Here is a 25708-nt window from a genome sequence, read left to right as displayed (position 1 = left end):
ATCTACTGGCATCAGTCGGGTAATTCTGGCTAATCTTCCTACCCCAGGCAGAGCGCGCGAACTGGAAAGCGAGCATAAGAATTGAGAAGCCCTATGCATGTACAAGCTTGCAATAATGGGTGAGGAATCGGAAATCTGAGATCTGACAGCGGTGATATTAGGTTTAAGGCGATGCCCTTGCTCCATTCGCACCTTCCCGCCGTTGCTGCTGCACTACTTAGTTCAGCAAACTTGTTCAAGGGCCCAGATTAAATATCTCCATAAGACCGATATGCTGTTTTCGCAGCGACAATCCTTGATTTTTGCGACACCTATGTACATAGCTTTGAGTTGAAATAGCATACGCTTGGCACCCCTTCAGACGAGCTTGGCGACAACCTACTTTCGCATGTCAAGATGAGTGACATCTGGAGTCTCCGTTGTGAAGACCATCTGGAGCCACACATAGAACTTTAACGCTGATCCAACAATGCATAGGTGATGAATCTAGGAGAATTTTCTACAATTGCGACACGTCTATGCAAAAACTGCCTATTCTTCCGATGTCTGCTTGTCGTTCACGTACAATTGAACGATCTACTTCAGCCATCCGCGTGCTTTGAAGTCTGCAATCATATCGCGCGTGCTCTCCTCAAGCGTGTGGTACTGCAACCCGAGCAGCTTGACCTCTTTCGCGGTGTTGTAATTGGTGACATACACGGCCTCCTCAGGCTTGTACGACTCGTTTCCTGCCGGTGTGGATGGTTCGAGCTTGCGCGCGGCGATTACTGTCGTGGCTGGTCAGGCAGCGGACACACGAGAAACGATCGGGCATACTTACCCCAGTCCTGCCAGTTGTATGCGCCGCCAGAAATGATAATGCGCTCGCCGCCAGCTTCCGCCTTCACCAGTGCGAGCACGTGCGCGTCTGCCAGGTCGCGCACGTCGACCCAACTTGACCTATAGCGGAAACGTCGCTTCAGCATAACCCTTTCTAAGAAGCACCGTGCCACACGCACCCAGTAGCAAGTGTAGCCTTGTCCTTCGCGCCCTCAAACACAGCGAAAAACAACTCGTGCATGGACGTATTGAGCTGTTCGCGCTGTCCAATGGCGTGCAGGATTGGACCGAACACGTACGGCGGGTTGAGCACGACGAGATCCCAGCTGAGCTGCGCCTTGTTCTTTGCGACAAAGTCCCATGCAGCCCGCTCCGCGAGCGTTTTGCTTGCCATGTACTTGTCCGAGCCGGCCGCATTGCGTCCCTTCTCCTCGACCTCCTTGACGGACTTGTTGTTCCAGTCGAGCTCGGTGAAGACATGCGGCTCCGGCAAGACAGTGAGCACGGCGGCGCAGGAGGACGTGACGACGACGCGCTTGACTGCAGAGCCGTTCTTGAGCGCGCTCTGCAGGACGCTCAGCGTGCCGCTCACCGCAGGGAAGATGACGTCGTTGGGCTCGGCGGCGTTGAAGTGGAAGGGCGACGCGGTGTGCTCGATCGCGACGACGCCCTTAACAGCCTCGTCGAACGCACCTTCCTACGGCCCAGGTTCAGTATCAGCGCGCAGTAGGGGACGGGAAGGGCTCACCTTGGTGATGTCCTCAACGATGACGATCTCCAGCTTATTTCCGTAGGACTTGAACGTCTCATATAGGTGCTTGGACTTGCTATGGGAGCGCACGGTGCCGCGCACGGCGTAGCCCTGTTCCAGTAACCTACGCACGACCCATATCGCGATGTAGCCGTTCGCGCCCGTGACGAGCACTTTTCCAGTTCCGGGGGTGATGGCGGGCATGATACGTATTGCGGGGTGGTGGAGGGTTTGGATGTGGTTGATGCGATGCGAACAGAGATCGACCTCTACGTCTGTCTACCACTTTAAAATACGGGTCATCTCCGCCCCTTAAGTAAGAAAAGTTTGGTAAGAAACAACGCAACAAGAGCTGACCGAGCAAGATCGGATGTCGACGGGGGTTTAGACTTACTCAGGCCATGTCTCCTGTAAGCAGACTACAAGATAAACCCTTCTTGAGCGGGGGAGGACGGGATTATTAAGGGCTACCTAGGCAATGTCCCATGGCACCTTTTATCCACCCGGAACACATGTAAGCTATGTAAGCGCAGCCGGAAGCACGAGTGCGTACAGTACATACCGTCGAGACTCGGCGCGACGTTTCTTACACGCCGTTGGCCTGTAGACGTCCTCTGTACACTGTGGAAACGCTACGTATCGCGTTCTTGCTGATGATAACACTACCGTCGAGCGCAGCCAAGTACTCCGGAACAAGTCAATGCAATCACGCGTCGCACAAAAATGACGTTGCCCGGCAATGCCCGACTAACTCACATCTGCAGAATGGCAGTCAGAAGGTGGGCGGCAATCCTTGTCCAGTCCTTCCGAGCTTCTACTTCTGAACTTCTAGTACAACAGTCGTCTGTCATACTTATGTACAGGTACAGGACGCATGCGAATAGATGCGAATGTCATCAAATTGCAAACCTCGCCGCAAAAGAATATGACATTTGTGACAAAAATCGGCCCGCGACGCTGCGGCACGTCGTCGTTGCCACTATAGTTGCTGACGATGTACGGGCCGCGCCACTCCACGACTAGAGTCAAAATATGTTTCTTCCTCTATTACAAGCAAATTAGAAGGCAGGGTTACGGAGCATACAAGGACCCCCTGTATCCGAGTTCACCGTGTATGCTGCTTAGCTCACTGTTAGCTCACTGTCTGTGACAGCACCGACGACCCAGAGTCGGCCGAGAGACTGCGGGAGACGGTTAAGGTCCCGAGTCCCGCCTCCCGCCCTCATCGGCGTTCCACTCCTCCTCGCACCGCCAGGATGATCCCAAGTTGCCGTTCCAAACGTTTCTCGAGGTCCCCCGGGAGGAGCTGGAATAACCGCGAATTCCAGGATAACTTGCAGCTTCAGAGCGATGTCAACAAATTCTAAAACTCCAACGCATGCACCACGCCCGCGCGGCGTGCGAGCAGACCAGGGAGCGTCTCTGCTGCCATTGCGCTGGATGCCGGATGCTGAGGCTTGTTGCAGTTAAGGTCGAGCTTTCAAGGTAAACCCGCAGTAGCGCACTGCAGCGGAGGAGCTCCGCAAGACCAGTGTCAAGGTGGGTGACTGCGTCTCTGAGGTACTCAAAACGACAGAGGACAGCGCTATACGCGCAGCACGTCTCTGGTTGTATTCTTTTTGTGCATGTTTACAGTGTTCCAGGGCATCTGCCATGGTGCAATCGACAATCGCAATGATGATGGAGCCTATTCGGAAAACAGCTGCCTAAAAAGCCCTCTCTGAGACGTTCATAGATGCAGTTGGGGCCCAAAGCACGGCGGATTCGAGGAGAAATGCGTCGTGCGAAGGCGGGCATCGCCGGTGGCGGGATGCGCGTGGAGGCGAACGCGGAGTATGTCTTTCTTCGCCCGTCTTATGTATCGTCACTGAGATCCTTGCCGCGTGTCAAGGCACAAGGACTTGCCGCGGCGCGAGGGGTGAGAGCGCATGAATGCGACGAACCCGCTCATGCGCTCTCTCGTCTCGCTGCGGCAGGCGTACGACGAGTACGAAAACCCCGTCGTCGTCGCCTCGCTGCACTCCGGCACGCCGACGTTTGGAGGTGGTTCAACGACAACGAATACGCGCGCCTGTAGCAGCTCATGAAGGCTCCCGACCCGACGTTTTCATCATGAGTCTTTCGAGCGAGTTCCGCGAGTACATCACTCCCGAGATTGTCGATGCATACCTGAGCGTCCACCGGCAGGTGCTCGAAGCATGGTGCGGCGAGGCGATAAGCGTATCTACCGGTTAAGCCGTGCTCTGTTACTCAACGATGCTGTAGACGTACAACGTCTTGCGGATGACGATGGAGTAGTACCTCAAACAAGGACTCATTCAGCCACAGCAAAGTCCTAGTGCCCAGTCAACCCATCCGGTTACTCCAGCTACTTGCGCATGGAAATCGTCGTGGTTCAGAGTATGTGCCACCTTCCTCAAATTCTGTACATGTCGTCCTCCTTATTTCGATGACACTCGTTTGCTTTAGATGGTCTCGTCAATTATTTATGGGTACCGTCGTACCCTGAATGCTGCGCGGAATCCCCACGGAGTAGTTCTGCTCGTGATTCACTCAGCTGTTGATCTATTTGTGCGCAGCTATATTCCCCTCTTCCACGTCCTAGGATTTAATCCGTACACGAGTCTCACTGCACTCATCTACCGATATTGTGAATAGGATCACCGTGCCAGGTAGCGTCGAGATCTTCGTCTTGGTTGTACGGATTAAATGATAATACATGTTGGGTGTGCACAGAATTGTCAAGTATCTCCCGCAAAGGCGGCCCTCGCAGAGAAAATTAAAGTCCTATGGTGTACCACGGTTATATGCGTGGGTACACCCGCGTGCAGGCCCACGCATAAATTGGCGAGGATAAGTGCAGAATCTCGAGCTGCCGATATGTTATAGGAATGAGCAGGGTGAGCAACACCAGGTATACGGTACCGGTCCAGGACACACTGGCACCGGCGTCCGATGGGGAGAGTAAAAGACCACCGACATCCGAGATAATCAACGCCGCAACCGCGAGACCGGCGTCAGTGGGTGTGAGCGCACATGCCACTCTGCACTAACTTTGCAATAGAAATTGCAAAGTCGCGCTGCGCCTACGGCGGCGCCCGCGTATTGGCCTTCGCGTTGTTATGCTCAAGCTCTAAACTGCCTCCGAGCTCCTTAGCAGCGTGGAGTTCCGATCGACAAAGTTGTTGATGAGGGTGACTTCGACGCCTAGGCCACCCACTCAGACTTTGGATCTCAGTAAAAAATCAGGAGCGGCGGAAGATCAAATTACCCTCACGAACAGGAATTTTTCGATGGCTAGTGACAGAAGGAATAAGTTTTGCATGTGGCAGCAAACTTCTGGTGTGTTGTCCTGTCAGACAGAAGCTTACAGCGCTTTGCATATTGCGTGAAACCCGCGGATTTTTTTCCGCTATTTGGCCCGTGCAAATAAACCCATATGGAGAAGGTCGAGTTTGCCAGCCACCCGCGGCATTCAGGGCTCTCCTCGGCATTTGTCGTTTGGAGTCCGCAACACTTTTCAGCCCGTCCCAGGGCCTCTGAACATCATATGTGGCCCGCTCATTTTTCTTATGAGGTTTTTGCATGACAAACGGTACTTTCGTTGCGAACTCTTGATTCGACCTGCCTCCTTCCGTTTATGGCTTTGTTTGCGCCAGCCAAATAGTGCAATTTTTTCACGCAATTACTTATGCAAAGCGCTGTAAATAATGTCGGAAAAAAAAGTGCCTTGCAACGGACATTGCCTGACATCTACTTATTTGGGACTTGTAACTGCCTTGTCGGGAGAAAAATGGTGCTAAAATCACTCAAAATGCCCTAATTTCTTCGCAAGGAGGTCAAAATCCGTCGCCTTATTAGGCACGATAGGTTTTTCCGACAAATTTTTAGCAGCGCCACCATCGTTCGCAAACATCGTAGACTTCCGTAGAAGATCTGTGAGCGCTTCAATTTTTAACATTGCACGGTATCAGGTAGCAACCTATGGTAACAGCAGCCGGCCGAGAAACTTTTGACCTCAAGCAGAAAATGTGAAACCGGTGCACTAGATCTCCTACTCCCCGAGCAGGACTCGTATTTCGTCACTTTCCGCCCTCGCGAGTCAACATCCTCTAGTTATTGTGCCGCCGCCAAAGCCTGCTGGTAAGGTGCATGACTTGAGGGGCCCACCGAGTGGTGTTGTCTTTGCAGGATATGTTCGCAGCCAGGCTATGATCGCGGAACTGCCCTGATTCTCGTGCTGCTTGAGAGATGGAGGAGGCCGAGTATTTGGTGTCTCTGCCGCGCTTGCGCGGAAAACATTTTCATAGGTAAGCTGCCGTTCCACTACCGGGGTGTTGGCTCCGGAAGGTCTAGCAACGGACCACGGTATCGGGGAAACTGAATTACCTTGCTATCTACGGTATATGCAAATTTCGGTCAGATCATCTATCACACAGAGTCCGTACTTCTTCCAGTACTTCTTCCGGCCGCCAAACAATTGCCTCTTCCTTCAAGCCCAGTCCGACCTTTGATTTCGCCAGTCTTCTATCCCAGAGGAATATTAACCTGGTGTATGTCTCCACAACGTCCAAGGGTCGTTTGAGCGCTGTCCTCCCGGTAGTTTTATCTCGTGGACATCCTTGGTATCCTCTTGCAACAATGGCATCAGGAGCAGAAGCGGCAGACGTGGCCAGCGTCGCGGAAGACCTCTTCGGAGGCCTGTTCATTGCGATTTCCCTCGCTGCAATGTAAGTACCTGCCTGTCTTGTTGAGGGCGCGAACCCACCATCGATCTAGGTTGTACGGAATCACGACAGCACAGTCATACCTTTATTGGTGGAATTTCCCGAACGACGTCAGGATCATCAGGTGGACCGTTCTATTCGTATGGTGAGCAAAAATTATGTTCTTTCGTCTCTGCTCGTTGACATGTCTTAGGATACTGGAAACGTTACATACGGCGTTCTGTCTGCATATGATATATCATTATGTGATCACCGGTTTTGGAAACGTAGCTGAGGCATCCCTTATCATCTGGTGAGGAATTGTCTGCTATTTACGTTCAGCAGAGTGCTCACAGGACAACGCAGGAGTACTGGGGTAAGCCCATCAGTAATGGTAACACTATTTTAACTCATCTTAGTTACTGTAGGCTTCAGTGTTTAGCGAGGTATGTCATACTTCTTCCTGTGATATGTCGGTCCTTGCAATCGAAGTTCCTTGAAATTTAGGTCATTGTTGCGGCGTTCGTACAAGGGTACATTCGGAAATGTTCCGATATACAGTTCGTGACACTGATTTGCATTTCGCAGCTTCTTCATCCGTCGTATATGGATTCGTGCGTTGTTTTTCTCAATCGTGATTGACAACTGGTCTGATTCTGCCTAGTGAGCCACAAATCCATCATTGTCACCACAATACCAGTTCGTGATATTGATATCTTCACCTATTTTTTCTAATAATGTGCCTCGTAGAGCGTATTGCTGGTCGCTCGTGTCGGTACGTCGCATTTTCCCCTTCGCGCGTTAGGATGCTCACATTGCCTGCATTATACAGGCTTGAGCTGGGGTGCGGGTGTTCAATTCCATACTAAACGAGACTTTGACACTGAGCTTCTTGTTCAAATCGAGGCTCCGGCGTTCTGACGTATGTATCTCTGTAGATGCTAGGGCACATCCTTACTAATTCTTGACCAACTATAGATTAACGACCAGCACATGGGCAGAATTTGACAAGCGCAAAGGTTCCTTCGTACGTTGTATCTTGGTTCATGATTGATTCACCCAGACGACCCATTCCTCTTCGCCGATTTCTTAGTTCACAGTCACCTGCGGCCTCAGTTTTGCGGCGGCGACAGACCTGGCCATCGCAGTGATCCTCATTTATTATCTGCGGCGCAGCCGGACAGGTTTCCAAGGGTGTGCTGGAATTTTCACTCTTCATCTTGTTCCATCTTGATACCTGATCTTTTCAGCACGGACCAACTCATCCGAAGTATGCAGTCCTACGTCATCAATTCTGGTGCCCTGACAATGCGAGTATAATTTGGTTCAAATTTTCAAGCAGACTGCTGACGTTTTTACACAGGTTCGTCTCGATCAGCATCGTGCTCACCGTAGGTCAAGTACACTCCTCGTATGTCAAATGTTGACCCAAATCTACATCAGTTTGTCTTCGTCAAGAACAGCCTCGTCTTTGTCGGACTCGTGCATGTTCAGGGAAAGCGTACGTACTTCATATTAGAAGTTGTCGCAGCATTATTCAAAATCCCCTCTAGTCTACGCGAACTCGTTCCTCGCAACGTACGCATCCGCATTATGGCGTCCAGAGGGATACTGACATTCTGCTTCGTACAGCCTGAATGCGCGCACACTTCGGCAGGGCGGGGGCAAGAGCACGAGCCAGGATCCCCACTCGAACTCGGTTGAGCTGAACTCCAGGCGCCAGAATCAGACGGAGCCCCAGATACCTGTACGTTATCATCCTGTCCATCTCTATCCAATGGATCGTCGAATCATGCCTTGACCTGCCTTTATCAGCGCCCCATCGAGATCTTCCAGCACGTCACCAGGGATGTCAACGACGGGAAGGGCCCGACTCCGTTCACGCAGGTCGAGGACGACGACTACTCTTCGACCGGGAAGTCGCAGTCACTCGTTTGATCCTTCCCTTGTTGTCTGCGCCGGTGTAAGCCGTACAGGCATTAAGAACGTTATGTATACGTGCATTCCCCCTAGAGTCCTTTCCAGCACGCTCGTTTTTACCATCAGTTTGTCCGATGAATTGTAGTTTGGGCGTGAGGTGGTGTAGAAAGTAATGTAGGAGCTTATATTTGAACACTACTATGGATTTCCCGGAAGTGAGTTCTCCGCTCTGGTTCTTCTCCAAAAATCGGATAGCAGCTTCTGTATGTTAAAAGTTGTCTCGACAAAAACTTGAATGAATCACTCTATCGCAAGCTTGCGAATATGCCCTTCAAACCGCGGTACCGGTTGCTCGGCTACTTCAACACTCGTGGGCCGGTACCACCTCCGAGAAACCTGATCAGTGCTCGTTGTCAGATCTGCGCGGAAGGGGCATAGTATACATATGCAAACGCATGAACCTTGCTGTAAACGGTGGTCTGACGAGATGAATCTATTTCTACAATTGCGACACTCAACCTGCTTTCGATGAATCTGCCTGTCGTGCATGTACAACGCCAGTAATCTACTTCAACCATCCGCGTACCTTGAAGTCTGCAATCATATCGCGCGTGCTCTCTTCAATCGTATGGTACTTCAGTCCGAGCAACTTGGCCGCCTTCGCCGTGTTGTATTTGATGACGTACACGGCCTCCTCAGGCTTGTACGACTCGTTTCCTGCAGGAGTGGATGGCTCAAACTTGCGCGCGGCGTTCACTGCCGAGGCGGATCAGCAGACACACGTGAAACGATACAGCACGCTCACACCAGTCCTGCCAGTTGTATGCGCCGGCAGACACGATAATGCGCTCGCCGCCAGCTTCCGCCTTCACCAGTGCAAGCGTGTGTGCATCTGCCAGGTCGCGCACATCGATCCAGCTTGAGCTATAGCGCGATAGTCGCTTCAGCACAACCTCTCAGAAGCAGCGCGTGACACACACCCGGTACCGAGCGCAGCATTGTCCTTCGCGCCTTTAAACACGGTCAAGAACCACTCGTGCATGGACGAGTTGAGTTGCTCGTGCGCTCCGACGGCGTGCAAGACCGGGCCGAACACGTACGGCGGGTTCAGCACGACGAGGTCCCAGCTGAGCTGCTCCTTGTTCTTCGCGACAAAATCCCATGCGGCCCGCTCCGCGAGCGTTTTGCTGGCGCGGTACTTGGACGCCCCGAGCGCGTTGCGCCCTTGCTCCTCGACCTCCTTGATGGACTTGTTGTTCCAGTCGAGCTCGCTGAAAACGTGCGGCTCCGGTGAGACGGTGAGCACGGCGGCGCAGGAGGACGTGACGACGATGCGCTTGACTGCAGAGCCGTACTTGAGCGCGCTCTGCAGGACGCTCAGCGTGCCGTTTACCGCGGGACCAATGAGCTCGTCGGGCTCGACGGCGTTGAAGTGGAAGGGCGACGCGGTGTGCTCGATCGCGACGACGCCCTTAACAGCCTCGTCGAACGCGCCTTCCTACAACCCAGTTCAGTGTCAAGGACAAGACGGCGGCACCGAGGTGGGACACGGCGGTTCACCTTGGTGATGTCCTCGACGATGACGATCTCCAGCTTATCACCATAAGACTTGAACGTCTTGTGCAGGTGCTTCGCCTTGATGTGGGAGCGTACGGTGCCGCGCACAGCGTAGCCCTGCTCGAGTAGCGTACGCACGACCCAGATCGCGATGTAGCCGTTCGCGCCTGTGACGAGCACTTTTCCAGTTCCGGGGGTGACGGCGGGCATGATATGTATTGCGGGGTGGTGGAGGGTTTGGGTGTGGTTAGTAGGATGCGAGCAAACGGTGTCCTCGACACCTGTCTACTCGATGTCGCCACCGCACTCTTAAGTAGGGATCATCTCGGTCCGTTAGTAAGAAAAGACGCGATAAGAGCTGATCGATGCAAGACCGGATAGCACCCAATGGTTCCGTCGCGCTCGTGCTCACTCAGGTCATCTGTCCACACATCCGTATATCTTTGCACCTCTACCGCACAGTTCTGCGGGAATCATGGTAGGTGCCCCAGTAGCCGTGCCTTGGCCGTACCGCCGCACAAAAGAGAGCGCCGAGTAGAGCACCAGACAAACCCCGAGACTCGCACAAAAGATATAGAAACAATATAAGGACGTATTTTGGGCGTGAGACGATACAGGACATGAGTAGCATGTACGTGCGCAGAGTGGATACAGCTTAATCGAAGAGACCGAAACCCTGCAACTTTGCCTCAGCCCGCTGCTCGCACTGGCTGCATTGTCAAGGTGGACACGTACCATGTCCTCGTCAGATTCTTCCTCCTTCTCCTCCTCCTTAGCAGGGGCCGCCTCCGCCGCGGGAGCAGCCTCCGCAGAGGCAGCCGCAGGGGCAGCAGCAGCGAACGCGTCGGGATTAGCGAGGTACTCTTTCGCCTGTCGGAGAGATCAGCGGTGAATTACGAAGTTCGGAACAACAAAGGGAATAACACATTGTGAAATGGAAATCCATCAGAGAACAGAAATCTATATCGAACAGCATGCGTCCTTGAGACACTCAGCATTTTCAGTGTAAGGGTAAATAAACATCTTCGGATAAGATTTGTGTACACGACTCCGCAGAAACTCACCTTCTCTGCGCCCTCGAAGGTGTAATCCGTGGCAAGGGAGACAGCAATGAGGTTCTTGTACGAGTTGACCAGGGAATGCATGACAGACACGAGGGTGGGATAATGCAGCGCAAGCGATATTGCCGCGATGGTCTGTACGCCGGAGAGGAAGCGGTCGATGAGCTCCTTGTCGGTGACGTCGAGCACATCGGGCGTGAACACGTTGCCCTGATCGAAGATCTGGATGACCGTCATCCCGTACGTGAACGGCGAGATGTTCAGCATGTTCAGCAGCATCGCCTCGGACGGGCCGACACGTGTGCCAGCGGTAACGACCTTAACGTCGGACACGATTTCGATCGTGCCACGCGCGATCTTGGTAGGGATACCGAGAGCCTGGAAGAAGGACGTCTTGCCCGGCTCCATACCGGTGTTTCCGGCAGGGATGCTGACATCCTTGGGCGCAAGGGCGCCCGCACGAGCGGGAGCGGCTACCTTGTTGGCGGTGATGAGGTCACGCACATCCTTGAGGTCGCCAGAAGTGAAGACGAAACCGATGTTGCCTTTGACGTGGGGGAGAAGCCGCTCAAACTGGGGGTATTCGCTAAGGATGGAGCGGAGTGCGCGGCGGACCATGGTGTTCTTGCCCATCACGACGATACCCTTACCGCGGAGAGCGACGCGGATCTGGTGCATCTGGTTGGAACCGACGTTGTCGACATTGACCACGAAGATCGAAGCTAGGCACAGTATGAGAAACAGATGAGACACAGGACCGGCCGAAGACTCACAGTACTTGGCAATCAGCTCCTTGAGTTTGATAAAGTATAATTCCTTCTGTGCGCGAGTAGCACCCATTGTACTTTTGCGAGCTGCGAATGCAGCTCGTTACAACCGTCCCACCACGTTCGCGAGCGCGATAACTCACATGACGGGATTAATGTGAATGTCGTGGATGAATCAGTGCCTCCCTATTGACCTCTGCCGCTGCAAGTCACATTATCACTAACAGTTTCATGCGAACCTCAGTGATGCTCCCTCACCTGGCGTGCCAAAGGATTTTTCAAGGCGACTGGGCGTGTAGTATGCAATTGCGCGGTGGCCGGCCTGCCAACTTTTCGGGATGCAGTGGCGTGCCAGTTTTGGATTTTGAGTTTGGTAGCGGTCGGGGCTTGCCGAGAGAGGTTCAAATACGAACAAATAGAACCACGTGGCCATGGCGCTGGCGCGCACCGACGGTGTCGACTGCTACAGTTGACACTCTTCCGCCATCTCGCTCTGGCCGTTCCTCATCCACATTGAAGAAGGAGCAGAGACGTATTTGTGGCTGTTGACGCGTAGTGGTCGCCGGGCAGGCCAGGCGCGTTATTTTGAGACAGTGACGCGCTGCTGAAGAGCTTTCCATGCAATGGAATGTGGCGATGGTGCCTGTCGACCGTCAGAGTCGCAGGCAGTCGTGCTAGATCTTTACCCTCTTCTGCGTGAGTTGTATTCGCTCACGCGTGTTTAGTGTCTAATTTGTTGTTCAGGCCATTTTTGTCGCGCGCGTATTCCTCGCTCAAGCTGGACAGGTATACAGAAGATAACAAGAGCGATAAATCCTCGCGACCACATGTAACATCCTTCCAGGCGGATTTGTCCTCCTTGGAATATAACACCGATGTAGAGTTTGTCTCCGGCAGGTCGCGGTCGGACGATCGGAAAGGTGGCAGTTCTCGCATCGTACTTTGCCCCACGTGTGCCGCGCCTCTGGACTTGGCCAGCATGCCCATGCTCGGTAAAGGAGTAGGCTCTTCTCACATAGTCCATCCTCCATCTCAAGAGACGAACGTGGTAGACGCTTCTACGCCTTCCAACATCTTGACCACTAGCACGGAAGTCGTTGGACACCACGACTCACGTACACTTGGTTCTTCGGACGCAGATTCCTCCTTGTCAGGGAATGTGGAGGGCATCTCACCTCCATCTGATGGCAAACCCGCTGATTTGTCTGCTGTCCAACTTCATCGCCTTCTCTCCCCACCCAAAACGTCGTCGATTGCGCCCGCCAGGCACTATCTTAGCTATATTCGAAGGCTCTATTTTTCTGCCAAAGCCCAAGACCAACTGCCCTTGCTCAGCTCGGCCGATCTGAGCGCTCTTATCGGCCTGTTCGGGTCACTTTCTCTTTCCACCCCGGAAAAGTTTTATCGCTCCGTCTATGCGCACCCCTTGGCGGGGCATGTTATAGGCAGTGGACGTCCCCATTGGGGATTGGTGAAACAGGTAGCAGGTCTCAAACGCGCCTCGGGACAGCCATTGAACCCTTCCGATCGTTTTTGGGTAATGCGGGCTTATCTTGCGGAGCTGCCGTCGTCGGATGGTGAGGACGCCATGAGCTGTGGGTGGTCCTTGGCTGCTACATGATGTTCGTGCTCATTCACTTGACTTCGCCAGCGTGTTCGCTTTCTGTCGAGCGTGCTCTGTGCTTGGCCGGGCAACATTACCGCAAGATATACCTCGTTCAGCCGCATTTTGACGTGCATGTCCCCTATCTGCATGCGTTATTATCGTTCCCGACCTCAGAGCGCATACTCGAACTTGTGTCCTGCCTTTGTGATCTGCTCACTCAGCATAAGCGCTTTCACCCTCGGTTGCTCGCCCTGCTCTGGCAGGTAGTGTTGCGATCGGATCATGAATTGCCATCCACTTTGAAGGAGAGAACATTACTTGTATTGTGGCACCGGCTCCAAGGGGAACCTCTCGGCTGCGGCGTGAATCGAGCCTCCCGATCTGATTCACGTGTCGACCATGCTCGCGACGTTCACATCCACGAGTTGACAACTGCTCTGAATACCGCGATTTTCTCTGACAAGAAAGCCTACCACTTTACGGATTCTCTACACCGTGAACTCTCGGATTGGGCCGTTTCTGTGGCACAGACAGTCCTCTCCCCTGACCTTCGCAACGGGTTTTCCACAGATGTTCGTTGGAGCTGTTTATTCCTTCTGGCTCTTGCCCAAAGTGCTCCAGGTAGTATGAGAGGCCAGAGCACCCCAAACCTGTCAAAGCTGTCTCAGAACGCCGATGTCGCCGACTGGCAGGTGGTTTGTGCCCTTGCTTCCTTAGAACGCTTTTTTCGCACTGCAGAACGATTTGCTTCCCCACCCTTCCACGGTGAAGTGACCCAGGGAGTCAGCCGCGTCCTCGAGACCTTATGGAGAGACTGGTCCACAGTCCGCTCGGATAGTTCACACCCGCCCGTCGTAGCTCGGGCGATATGTGCATCCTTCTTGAGCCTCGCTGGTCGCCTGGAGAACCGGACACTACGCTCTGCTTGCCAAGAATATTCCGTGCGCTCGGGTCTATGGCGAGTGAAGGATTCCGAGCCTACCACTTGGCTGGGAATACGAGCTCTGGCGCAGGAACATTTGACGTGTTCTCTGGCCTGCGGTGTCTGGATGAATCCTGCGCTCAATTTGGTTTTGGAGTATGTCGGTGATCCACAGTTAGTCTCAACGATTGTCAGCGCGTGCGTATCGCGCTATTCCCACATCGACGTAGAGAAGGCGCAGGAGCTGCAGACCGTGGCACAAAGTGCAGGAATAGATGTTACAGCGGAGACTCTCACCGTTCTGGCTGTCAACATGGCAAAGCAAGGGTTTGGGGTTCTCGCGCTTGATATTTTTGCAGACATTCGCCTGTCGTCTCAGCAGCAACTGCGGGTTCTTCGTCCGATGTTGTCCATCCTGGTCCGCCATGGCATCCAATCCTTACCCCGCCAGTTCATCAGTGGTGTGGGCGGCGCCATGTCGGCATTGTTCTCGCATTCTGTCCCGCCGAAAGGTTTACGTCAACGCGTTGAGAGCGCATTGCTTGTGCTGCTGAACTCTGGTAACTTGTCTCAAGCCGTCACCATCCTTAGGGGAATTATTCGTTCCGATCGTTCGTTCTTCACGATTGCCTTTCTTTCGACTTTCCTCCGGACGCTTCTCCATCGCCGGCAATTTCACCTTGCAAAGCGAGTCTTCGATCTTAGCATAACTTTATACCCAGATCACAGGTTGGCGTCGCTGAGAATGCTTGTGGTGCGTTATGCCCAGGGAGGGGCGACGACTATAGCCTCGCATATGGCGATGCGCCATTCTGGGCGTTCCCTCGGAGTTTCGTTGGCACGAGCGGTTGGCTTCCAGAGACTTCCTTCTTCGAAGGGATCAACGCTGAAAATCCCCAGTCTCATTACTCGGGCGAGCGGACACAAAAGCCCCAGAGCACAGTATGCGCTGCATCTCCTCTCCCTCCCAGGTCGCCTCCGCAAGGCCAAGCAGATGTACGGCGAGATGCGAGAGCATCAGCCTTCGCGCGCACAGACGGTGATGGGCAACATGATCGTGCACGCGAGTCTTTTGCACCGCAAGCGACGCAACGCGCGGCGGATGCGTAAGGTACTGGACACCATGGCGGAGCTCACTGCCAAGGTAGACTTCGTGCCCGATCGCGTGACGGTCAATATCCTGTTGAAGGCGCTCATGCACTGGGGGAATGAGGTGGACAGTGGGAAGCTCCGTGCCCTGTTTGACCGGTTGGTTCTCAACGGGTATCCTTGTGGTCGTGGTTTCGACGTTCATGGAGTCTTACCGTTCGGGACAGGTGCTGGGCCGGCACCTGAAGGTTTCGAAATGTCCAAACTCAATACGGGGGAGCTTTCCTTCAGGAGGCATGTGCGGCCTTTGTATAGGATGTTCATCAAGTCGTTCTACCTCCGGGATGATGTGGCGGCGGCACGTACTGTCGTGGGTATCCTGAAGACGGTCCAGGCTGAGGCGATGGAGGCAAAAAAGACGCGGGAAAGGGCGAGAATAACTGGGAGGCGGATGGCGATGCGACTTCGTGGGTCCGTTGGTGAGCCGGGTTAGCCTTCTTTGCAGGAATGATGTGTGTCTTTACTGTTGGATAATTAAATGTACATACATCTTGTGAGTTTTTTCTTCCTTCAGGGGAATTCAGATAAAACTCGTCGCGTGATCGCATCATTGGGGCGCTTATTTGTGCTCGCTGTGCGGGCGCTCAGCGGCTACGCCACGCCACGCTCCATCCACCACTACGACTCCAAGCATGTCCCAGACAACTGCCTCCACCTCGACTGCAGCTGCACCTTCAACCCTGCAGGAGAAGTCGTTCAAAGTCCGTTACCTTCACAAAGTCTCCCATCAGCATTTTCTGACGAGGCTTGCAGCGCAAACTCGAAGATGCCCTCCATATCCTGGACGAAGCGGTGGTGCCTTCCGCCTCTGCTGCAGATTTACCCCCACCAGCCAAGAAGCCACGTCTAGCTCGCTCATTATACTCGACTCTCGCAAAGTATGGTATCACAAAACAGCCGAAACCGCAAGTTTTTAACTATCCAATTTCACCCCTCCAAGTTTAATCCTCGATGCTCCAGTGCCGGTCCTACAGACGAGCTAGAAAAGTTGTCAAAGACTGCCCCGCACCTCGCTGCCATACTCTCTCGCACTGCCACCCGGACACGGAAAGCGCTCCCGTTCAAGCTCAGCCACGCCTTTTTGTCAACACCAACAATACCTGCTTCGCACTCGGCATCGGAATACCGGCCGTCCTCTCTGAGCTCGTTCCTCGCGCGCCTTGCGACGTTCAAGCTCTCGTCATACTCGAACAAACCTCCCGCCATCGACGCGGTCGCCGCCGCAAAGTGCGGCTGGGTCAACAGCGACAAGGACCGCCTGCTGTGTGGGATATGTGGGGTCTCGTGGGTCCTCGCAGGCAGGGAGGGCATGAACCGCGATGCTGGTATGTAGGGATATATACAGGGGTGATTGAAGGTAGGTGATACTGAGGAACTCTTTGCAGCAAACGCGTTAGTCGAGAAGCAGCGTGTTCAATTGGTGGACATGCATAAGGACGGGTGCCCGTGGAAGGTTAGGCAATGTGATCGTAAGCGTCTCTGCCTCTACATCTACACCGCTGGCTCATGACTGGCGTAGCTTCGATATACCGAATTCATATGCAAGCACCCCTGGCAATGGCAAGAGAAATCAAGTCTCGGGCGATTGCTATGGAACCAGTCCTGCAAAACGTGATGATCAAGCATCCCTTGGTATGTTCGTTCGCTTCATAGTAAGTCCGTAGGGCTCACGCAAGGTAGTCATCGGTTCAGGTGCAATCTCTGCTCTCGACGATATCATCGGTTTCGAGACCTGCCTTACCCCTGTCCGACTCTGAGCCGTCTCAGTCAGAGTCCATCTCTGCGTCGAGCGTTCCGGTCGCGCAGCCTGAGCCTTCGGAAACTGCTGTCATTGCCTCATTATTCGGGTGGTCTGTCGCTCCCGCAGCACCGCCTGCGGAACGAACGCGCGTATCGTCCATCTCGCGTGCCAATTCCGTCGCTCCTTCGAGCGCTGTACGTGCCGTTCCGCGATCCCCGTCGGTGTCGTCTCTCCGAGAGGGCACAGCGACGCCGAGCATATCACACGCGCCTCTGAACAATGATCAGCTCCCTTCTACCGCTTCGGCGGTACCGAGAAGTCCTTCTAGTATTTTGCTGAAGAACGACGCGGATACGACATTGTTGTATTGTGCGCTGTGCCAGCGCCGACTCGGGCTGTGGTCATTCTTGAAATCGCAAGCGAACAGTGAGCAGACACCCGCCCACGAGGGAGCTGCTGGAGCCAGTGTGGCGATGCCGAAGAGACAACTCGACGTCCTGCGGGAGCACAGGCCGTATTGTCCGTATGTCGTACGCTCGACCGTGGTGCCCTCCCTTGCGGCGGCGCAGCTGGCGACACCCAGTCATGCGCATTCCGCTTCGACTGGTATCCTCCCGAACAAGCCGACATCCTTGCCTGGCGAGCAGGGAGGCGCTGTTGAGGGATGGCGGGCGGTGTTGACTGTTGTACTGCGTCATGGAATGGCGCGGAGGCAGCGCTTGGGTCTCAACAGAGCAACTACCGCAAGACGGGCAAGCGGGGCACAAACAAATGAGAGCGATACTGTTTCGCAGGCGATGGAAATGGAGGTGGACCCCGTCGAAGCTATGGTTGCTGGGGTGAAAGCTCGTGGTGTACGTTCCTCTCTGTCATATACCTTACCATCATTCTTAACCTTGTCTTCTCCGTAGGGCAAAGATCTGTTGAGATACGTGAAGGGTCTGCTTAGTTGATGCTGCCATCTACTCGTACTTCCGTGTGTATGTACACGTTCCTCTTTTGACTCAGGAGGACCTAGTGTACGATTTGTGCTGTGGGTTGAGCAAGTTAGTCTGGCACGCGACCTACTCAGTTCAGTTACTCAGTATGATAGATGATGGGTCACATGTCACAGCTGCTATGCTACAATCTGACATGAGATGTATGACACATGCAGCGACATTAGCGTGGGCGTCAATGCGCAGTCCTGAACTTGATGCCTTTCTCCTCCTGATCTACTTAGTTCCGTACCCCCCGTACCCATCTCCTCGTCGTCCTCTCGCTATGCCTGCCCGCTATGCTCCTCTGCCTAACCCCCGCTCGGGCCCGGACGCAGAGCGCGAGATGGACGACGCATTCGACGACGACGAGCATCACACCGAGTCCACTCCCCTGACACATGGCTACCCCGCGTCGCAGTCGCCCACAGAACACACTGCTCCTGCGCTCCTCGCGATCCCTGGAACATATGACTTCGAGCGCGATCGCGATTACGACTATCCGCCACCAGGATCACCGCCACACTCGTCCATCTTCGCCCTCCCGAACGACTTCGGCAACTCCAACGGCCGCCTGCCGTCATCGCCTGTGCGGCCCAATGCAAGCAGGCCTTCGTTCTTTAGAAGAGCTGTAGGTGTGCTACTCCCGCAACACTACTCTAGGATACCTACCGAGCCGAGCCACCCGGCGCCACGAGGGGGCGGCACCGAGAATGACGGGGTGTTCGCTAATGTGATGGCCAAGCCTGGCAGAGCGGTGCCAGTGACGAACGAAAGTGGAGAGGTGTTCCTCGTTCCCGAGGAAGCGCAGAAGGAGACACCACCCGTAAGCGTTGCTGTGTTGTTATTTCCTACCTCAAGACTCACCGATCGCCCTCTGCGTTGCAGACATACGTCGAGGCGCAAGCTGACGCGGTCCCTCCCTACTGGGAGACGACTGTCCATGCGCCTATCGGCCTCGACCCCGGTGCATACATGATCGTCGATGACCTGCCCACAGGCTCCGTCATTTTCTTCGTGGCGACCATGTTCATCTCTTACTTCTTCCAGTTCGTGGGGTTCATCCTCACGTATCTCCTGCACACGAGCCATGCGGCGAAGTACGGTTCCCGCGCGGGACTCGGCCTGACGCTCATTCAGTATGGGTTCTACTCGCGAAGCACGTCGAACGACGAGGGCATGACGGGGCAGGACCTGATGTATTGGAACGAGACGGCAGGGATGCCTATGTCCGTCGTGCGCCCAACCGCGGACTCGCCGTGGATAATGCCATCGAACGGCACATACATGAATCTGTCCCCTGATGCCTTTGGCATCACATCGCGTGATTGGCTGTCACTCCTCTTGATGACACTTGGTATGCATCCTGCGTCTTTCTATACCTGCTCAAGCTGACAATCACATCTCAGGGTGGTTCCTGCTTTTGTGGTCCCTCATCGGGTTCTACCGCGTCAAGCGGTGGGAGTCCTCCATCCGTGCGTCTGCCAATGCTGCACCGATCTCTCCGGAACAGATGCAGCGCGATGCAGAGGTCCGCCGCAACCTCGAGCGCGTATTCGGATTGGTGGACCAGGGCGCGAGCGCGAACGAGAACGAGAACGTCCTGCGACGGGAGCAGATATCAGAAGCCGACCTGAGGTTACGGAGGGATCTGCAGGCGGCGGGCTTGATATGATCTGTGACGCCCTGAATATCCCAGGCTGCTCGCGCATGTCGCGGCTCGTCGTCGACCGTGTGTGTACCACTGGCCACTTGTTTATTGCATATGCGTATGTTGCAGTACTTTATCCTGGCTTCACTCGTTTGGGACTAGATTGCATTCCCTTCAAGTCGTGTCTCTTCGCGAGATCCTTGTTGTAAAATTCAATGTGCTCACCAATATTGTAATTACATGGCGTTTCTGCTTGTGCACAGCGTACTATTATCGCGAAGGTAGCTAGATCCGATCTGTACAGAAGCGCCGGTCCGCATGATTGCAGCTTCAGAGTTGCAGTCATGACCGTGACTGCGTGAACATGTCTCTCTTTGTTCTCACTGCTAAGGCTCTTGCATCCTATAATGTCTGACATCTAGGTTGATATCCTTGCATATCTCTTCCATCCCTTTGCTTGCACCGATGTCGGAACAGGCGAAACCTGCTGCTAACCTTGCTGCTATCGTAGAACAAGGGTCACCGGCTGCAATCGAAATCTCAAATGTACGGTTAGAGCAAGCGCCACCTACTGCTGTCCAGCTCGAAGTGACGTTCGATCCGCGGCTGTACCTCCAGCGCCGGATATGGATACTCAGCGTCCTCCGACGCGAGAAAGTGACTGAAGTGAGTGTAGCTGTACATGGGTGAAGCCCGACGATGAGATCCGATCACACGCAGGTTCTCGACGTGGGGTGCGGGAGTGGCGAGCTCCTCTCCTGTCTGTGCAATCCCGCGCCGTGGCTGCGGCCGAAGCCGATCTCCAACGTGGCGGTGGCTCCTGACGTTCACCCTGACGAGATTCTGCACGTAGCGAAGATTCACGGAGTCGATATTGCGCCGGACAGTCTCAAGGACGCTATATCGATGACGTCTCCGCCTCCGCCCATTGTCCTATCCTCATGGGAGCCCATGCCGCGTTGGGAGCCCCTTGAGGCCAAGATCTGGAGGGGCGGGGTGCAGGCGTTCAATCCCGAGTTTGTCGGCGTGGAATGCATCGTTGCCACAGAAGTGTACGTGCCTTCGCGTACTTTTGCTACGCTTCTTGCTCATTATTCGCTTCCATATGCGTGCACGTGGCCAGTATCGAACACCTCCAGGAAGACGTGATGCAGGACTTCGCACCGATCGTCCTCGGGGGGTACCACCCGCGCCTGCTGCTCCTCACGACGCCGTCGTACACCTATAATGCACGATTCTGCTCGCCAGATACGCCGGAGAGTGAGCGTGGAGGATACCCAGATCCAACGGGGAGAACCGCACGTGTCTTCCGGCATGACGACCACAAGTTCGAATGGACAGTAGAAGAATTCACCAGTTGGTGTCAGAGTGTTGCGGACGAGTGGAGGTACGAAGTTCACGTTAGTGGGGTTGGAAGGGCGGACGAGGTGGACGAATGGGACAGGGACGACGTGCTTGGCTATGCGAGCCAAGTCGCGCAGTTCACGAGGCGCGAGGGAAAGGGACACGCCCATGCGCGGTCCTTGAAGTGCAGCGCCGCTCTTGAGAAGGCCAAGGCAAGGGAGGACCACGACTTGCTAGTGACCCATCATCATCTCGCGCACGACAAAGCCGGCCAACTCGTGCCCCTCCCCGAAATTGGCGAGCTAGTGAAGGCCAGGATGAGCAATTATAGAGAGTCTGCCATGACGGCGGGTGAGCTGTGGCACGAGAACGACATAGCAATTTCATGCGGAGGCCAGTTTGAGCTCCTCATTGAGTCCGTGCAGAACTGCGAGGGCTTGGACCTGAGTGAAGTACCCTCTCAGACGTTGGAAGACTGGGTCGTCCGACGGGAGGGTGCGAGGGAGCCGAACGGTCTTTGGTCTATACAACGGAACGATAAAAAGGACAGTAGCTCTTGTGCCTCCGACCTGGAAGATTCTCTGACAGATACTCACTCGGAATCTGACCATGAGGTGAATCAGTCAACGAAGAATATTGAAAACGCGACGAATAACTCGGAACACGATCACTTGGACCAAAAAGAGGATGGAGGGGCGGTGGAAGAGACGCAGGAGGACGAGCAAGGTAGATGGTCTGTTCGGTCAAATATTAGCTGGGAGAATTTAGACGGATGGAAGGGGGTGGCAGAGCAAGAGAATCGGTTTGTGTCATGGAGTGACCCGATCTGTAGTGACTGGTGTCCAACGCCCTCTCCATAATTACCACATTGTTATGGTCATAGACACTTTGAACACCAAGTCCATGCGATAGTATAATATGAACGGATATATTACAAGGCATGACTGGCAGTGGCAGGTCAGTGCAAGAAAACAGAACATAGACTCGCAACATACTGAATGCAAAACGAAGGCGCTCTCAACCGACTGCTATTGCATCTCACTCATGCAACAACGCCTTTCGTGGTCCTGCATCGTACACAGAGCTGAGTTTCGCGTCAACGTCAACATAGACACAAAATGCTCACTCTCCAGGGGGTGTACTTGAGCAAGGTACGCTATCATCCACATGAGATAGCAACAGGTCAACGCGAGCATACAACACGTCCGGATTAACCTGGGCAACATCAGTCTGTCGGTCGTTAGAGGATGAGCAAAGACGCCTGACGTCTGGTTTGGTCCTTTTCGTGTGAAGAACCAGGAACATGCCATCAGAATGAGAACAAGTACAAGGACTGCTAGAGTAGGGAGTGACGAAGACATGGCTTGCTAGAGGTGTATTGTGCTTCCACTCTTGCTCGAAGGGAACTTAGGCGCCGGTCCCGCTCGAGTACGTAAGCTTCCCACATTTAGCAGGCGTTGAAGTCGCTGACTGGATCAACTCGACTAAGTAGTTGACAACTTTTGTTCAGTTGCTGGAGGTGAGCAATACAAAACGCATTTGCAGATAATACTCAGCACACTACTTTTTGCACAGAGGAAACATGCCTGTGTGACACTGTCAGGTAGGTGATGCTGCTTTTCAAATGTCCAAGAACGCTAAAGTATGTTCATGCAGTTTGTCCGAGTTGTGTATGTGGTGACCGCATTTTCGTCGTTGTTCCAAAGCCAATGAATTATTGCGACCTATTTTCTTGGACTCTCGGAGGATATCGATGGTAAGCGTCGTCGAGCTTGAGCGGAATGGCGTCTTTGGTATTTTCAGATCCCACGGTCTGCTAACAATTCTGCAGCGAATCGAATAGGCTCAGAGAGCACGGCGACACGACAGTTGTTGCAAACTATAATTTTACTAGTATGGATTAGGGAGACATCTGCCAAAATATAAGATTCGTCATTTTGCAGTGCATACTAGGGAAAGTCGCGCGGTGATTGGCGGGCCACTGTATGATACGATGTGCGTTATTTATTTCGTTGCTATCCTTCACTCAGCGCTCCAGTGACCCCGTGCGACAATTGTCAGAACGCCGTGACGCCATTGGAAGACTCATCTGGTGTCTCTCCTCAAGAGACGCCATCAACACAGACACAACACAAACCTGCGGTGTCCCTTGTCGCCCGGCCTGCTACGTCTGAGTGGCGTATGAGGATTTCCCCCATCCGATTTTTGTGAAGGCACTTGAACAAGAAATTCAGGAAACAACATTGTACCTTGCAAGATCATCGTCCTTGGTCTCTACAGAGTCTGCCATCAGAACCAGAATTCGTTTAGGGAGTGGTTCGACCTCCATGGTTCGATGAGCTTCACTATTTGTTCCAGTTTTCCCAGCACTCTCTATGTTATCTCGGTGCTGGCCTCGCACACTTATAACAAATCCTTCCCGTGTTTTGTGAACCACAATCATGTTGCTCGACGCGCTCTTTATCGAATATCGAAGCTACATTCCTCTGATAGCCCTGATAACTTTCCCATCCATCATTGTTTTACTCAACGTCGTTTGTCAGCTCGTAGGTGCAAATTTTAGAACCAAGAGTCCCTGCGCTGAAAGTGTCACGGCCAATATTTGCAGTTACCAGCCGATCGGACACTCCCGCCTATGGTCTTTCACTGGATCCCCCTCTTGGGTTCATCAGCTGCGTACGGTCGGGACCCTGTCAGGTTTTTACAGGATTGCCAGGAAAAGGTTTGCATCCTGCTCTTGAGCAGTCGTCATGCACTTATTTTGCGCTCAGTACGGCAATGTTTTCACGTTCATCCTACTCGGTAGACGTGTTACCGTTACGCTTGGTTCGAAGGGGAATGATTTTGTGCTTGGCGGGAAACACACGATCCTAGCCGCAGAAGATGTATACGCGGTTCGTACATCTTTTCATGTGTTCTGCGTGTTCTGCGTCATTGATGCAGCGTAATAGTCTTTGACCAAGCCCGTGTTTGGCGAAGGCGTCGTTCATGACTGTCCCAATGAGCTGCTCATGGAGCAGAAGAAATTCGTCAAGTACTCTCTTACAATAGACAACTTCCGTTCTTATGTCGGCATGGTGGAGGACGAAGTTTTGGAGTTCATGCGTAGCGATCCAGAGTTCCGCGTATTCCAGAAGACCGACAACAAGGAGTGGGGGTCGTTCAACCTGCTCAAGGTTCTAAGCGAGATTACCATCCTGACTGCTTCGAGGACGCTGCAGGGTAAAGAGATCCGGGAAAATATGGACAAGGGCTTCGCGCAGTTATTCCATGACCTTGACAACGGCTTCACACCGCTGCATTTCATATTTCAGAATTTGCCTCTGCCCAGTTATTGGAAGAGAGATGCTGCCAATGCCAAGATGACTAAATTTTACCAGCAGATCTTGCAAAACCGCAGAGTCACTGGTGAAGATGTGCGCATAATGTCCTCTTATAAGGATTCAAGATAGTCTGCTGACATAGCTTGGAATAGCCTGAGGATGTGATGTCTTCTCTTGCAAAGGAGAGCTATCGTGATGGCCGTCCCCTTGAGGACTATGAAATCGCACATATCATGATCGCCCTGCTGATGGCTGGTCAGCACACCAGCTCTTCCTCAAGTGCATGGACCCTCCTACGACTGGCTGACAATCCCGATGTTGCGTAAGTTCTTAGCTAACTCCATCTATTTGTTCACGTCTCATGACCGATGCAATTGACAGCCAAAAACTTTATCAAGAACAAGTGGACCACTTCTCCGCCCCCGACAGACGTCTCCGCGACATGACTTACGACGAGATGCGCAGCTTGCCAATCTTAGACGCCGTCATCCGTGAGACCCTTCGTCTACATCCTCCCATCCACAGTATCTTCCGTATGGTCCGCAGTGCCCTCCCCATGCCGCCGTCCCTTGCTGCACCTTCGGAAGATTCTGTGTACGTCGTCCCCAAAGGCGACATTGTTCTGGCCTCACCCGCAGTCAGCCAAGTCGACCCTACATTGTGGAAGGATGGGGTGAAGTGGGAACCATCACGGTGGCTCGATGTGGATGGCTTTGCGGTACGTGCGCAAAAGAGCTACGATGACGAGTCCAAAGTGGATTTCGGCTTTGGACTCGTCAGCAGGGGTACGGAAAGTCCGTACTTGCCCTTCGGTGCTGGTCGCCATAGGTGTATCGGAGAGCAGGTGTGCCTCCGTCGAAACCAGAGTACTTTCCTTCATTCTCACAGGATCCCTTCCCAGTTTGCTTATCTTCAGGTCGGAGCTATTATCACGACGTTCATTCGCAACATAGAATTCCGGCTGGAGGAACCATTTCCCAAGTCTGATTACACCGTATGTTAGACTTGGATGTATGCAGGACCTCTGCTAACTGCATCCATGTTGTACAGTCGATGATGGTCCAGCCGTTTCCTTGCCATATTGCTTATCGCCGGAGGAACCTTGGCTCGGCGTCCACGCAATGTTGAGGTGTCAAGCCATGACTCCAGTTTTTTTTTCCTTTTTCCTTTCTACGGCCGTGAATAAGTACATTGACTACCCATCACGCATTCCAACAAGATGCTCCAGTGGCGACGATCCAGGTATATGGCTACCGAAACAGCACCTCTCAGGCTTGTCCTGACTCCGGGTTGGGTTGATAAGTCCCTGGCACATTCACCATCGGTCACTTGCCTATCTAAAATTCCAAAAAAATAGCAGTCCTCTATCATACTCTGGAAAACGTAACGAATCGGGCTTCAAAACCGAATATAA

The 25708-nt window shown here is 53.5% G+C and overlaps 8 protein-coding genes across 8 annotated transcripts; 5 read left to right on the top strand and 3 right to left on the bottom strand.

The window, feature by feature from the left end:
- Positions 1 to 576: 576 nt before the first annotated feature.
- SCP_1301510 (Ketoreductase azaE) lies at positions 577 to 1774 on the bottom strand (the record flags this gene model as incomplete). Its single annotated transcript, XM_027763448.1, has 4 exons — positions 577 to 767; positions 821 to 939; positions 999 to 1516; positions 1568 to 1774. The coding sequence occupies 4 exons, from the start codon at positions 1772 to 1774 to the stop codon at positions 577 to 579; spliced, it is 1035 nt and encodes a 344-aa protein (XP_027619249.1).
- A 4437-nt stretch (positions 1775 to 6211) lies between these two features.
- On the top strand, positions 6212 to 8214 carry SCP_1301500 (hypothetical protein; the record flags this gene model as incomplete). The annotated part of the gene is made up of 19 exons (XM_027763447.1): positions 6212 to 6300; positions 6350 to 6442; positions 6491 to 6589; positions 6643 to 6652; positions 6705 to 6722; positions 6784 to 6809; positions 6865 to 6890; positions 6941 to 6975; positions 7027 to 7051; positions 7109 to 7120; positions 7183 to 7198; positions 7255 to 7303; positions 7370 to 7470; positions 7527 to 7586; positions 7640 to 7667; positions 7720 to 7777; positions 7830 to 7854; positions 7909 to 8023; positions 8092 to 8214. 19 exons carry the CDS (start codon positions 6212 to 6214, stop codon positions 8212 to 8214), a joined length of 1008 nt encoding a protein of 335 aa, XP_027619248.1.
- A 547-nt stretch (positions 8215 to 8761) lies between these two features.
- SCP_1301490 (Ketoreductase azaE) lies at positions 8762 to 9963 on the bottom strand (the record flags this gene model as incomplete). The annotated part of the gene is made up of 4 exons (XM_027763446.1): positions 8762 to 8952; positions 9002 to 9120; positions 9177 to 9694; positions 9757 to 9963. The coding sequence occupies 4 exons, from the start codon at positions 9961 to 9963 to the stop codon at positions 8762 to 8764; spliced, it is 1035 nt and encodes a 344-aa protein (XP_027619247.1).
- Positions 9964 to 10408: 445 nt separating this feature from the next.
- Positions 10409 to 11654, bottom strand: SCP_1301480 (60S acidic ribosomal protein; the record flags this gene model as incomplete). The annotated part of the gene is made up of 4 exons (XM_027763445.1): positions 10409 to 10429; positions 10489 to 10623; positions 10818 to 11536; positions 11588 to 11654. 4 exons carry the CDS (start codon positions 11652 to 11654, stop codon positions 10409 to 10411), a joined length of 942 nt encoding a protein of 313 aa, XP_027619246.1.
- A 555-nt stretch (positions 11655 to 12209) lies between these two features.
- Positions 12210 to 15691, top strand: SCP_1301470 (hypothetical protein; the record flags this gene model as incomplete). The annotated part of the gene is made up of 3 exons (XM_027763444.1): positions 12210 to 12277; positions 12326 to 13176; positions 13233 to 15691. 3 exons carry the CDS (start codon positions 12210 to 12212, stop codon positions 15689 to 15691), a joined length of 3378 nt encoding a protein of 1125 aa, XP_027619245.1.
- Positions 15692 to 15890: 199 nt separating this feature from the next.
- SCP_1301460 (zf-C3HC-domain-containing protein) lies at positions 15891 to 19651 on the top strand (the record flags this gene model as incomplete). The annotated part of the gene is made up of 10 exons (XM_027763443.1): positions 15891 to 15959; positions 16012 to 16163; positions 16219 to 16583; positions 16644 to 16727; positions 16778 to 16890; positions 16939 to 17853; positions 17911 to 17938; positions 18156 to 18802; positions 18865 to 19333; positions 19386 to 19651. The coding sequence occupies 10 exons, from the start codon at positions 15891 to 15893 to the stop codon at positions 19649 to 19651; spliced, it is 3108 nt and encodes a 1035-aa protein (XP_027619244.1).
- A 441-nt stretch (positions 19652 to 20092) lies between these two features.
- On the top strand, positions 20093 to 21831 carry SCP_1301450 (predicted protein; the record flags this gene model as incomplete). Its single annotated transcript, XM_027763442.1, has 3 exons — positions 20093 to 20293; positions 20348 to 20679; positions 20751 to 21831. The coding sequence occupies 3 exons, from the start codon at positions 20093 to 20095 to the stop codon at positions 21829 to 21831; spliced, it is 1614 nt and encodes a 537-aa protein (XP_027619243.1).
- Positions 21832 to 23606: 1775 nt separating this feature from the next.
- On the top strand, positions 23607 to 25422 carry SCP_1301440 (Lanosterol 14-alpha demethylase; the record flags this gene model as incomplete). Its single annotated transcript, XM_027763441.1, has 7 exons — positions 23607 to 23693; positions 23743 to 23865; positions 23923 to 24387; positions 24447 to 24616; positions 24676 to 25138; positions 25196 to 25288; positions 25345 to 25422. 7 exons carry the CDS (start codon positions 23607 to 23609, stop codon positions 25420 to 25422), a joined length of 1479 nt encoding a protein of 492 aa, XP_027619242.1.
- Between the last annotated feature and the right edge of the window lie 286 nt (positions 25423 to 25708).

The sequence above is a fragment of the Sparassis crispa genome (genome assembly GCF_003851025.1).
Source record: "Sparassis crispa DNA, contig_000012F, whole genome shotgun sequence".
Taxonomy (NCBI): Eukaryota; Fungi; Basidiomycota; class Agaricomycetes; order Polyporales; family Sparassidaceae; genus Sparassis; species Sparassis crispa.
The sequence above is the reverse complement of the archived record's forward strand: the minus strand, read 5'-3'. Positions and strand labels throughout refer to the sequence as shown.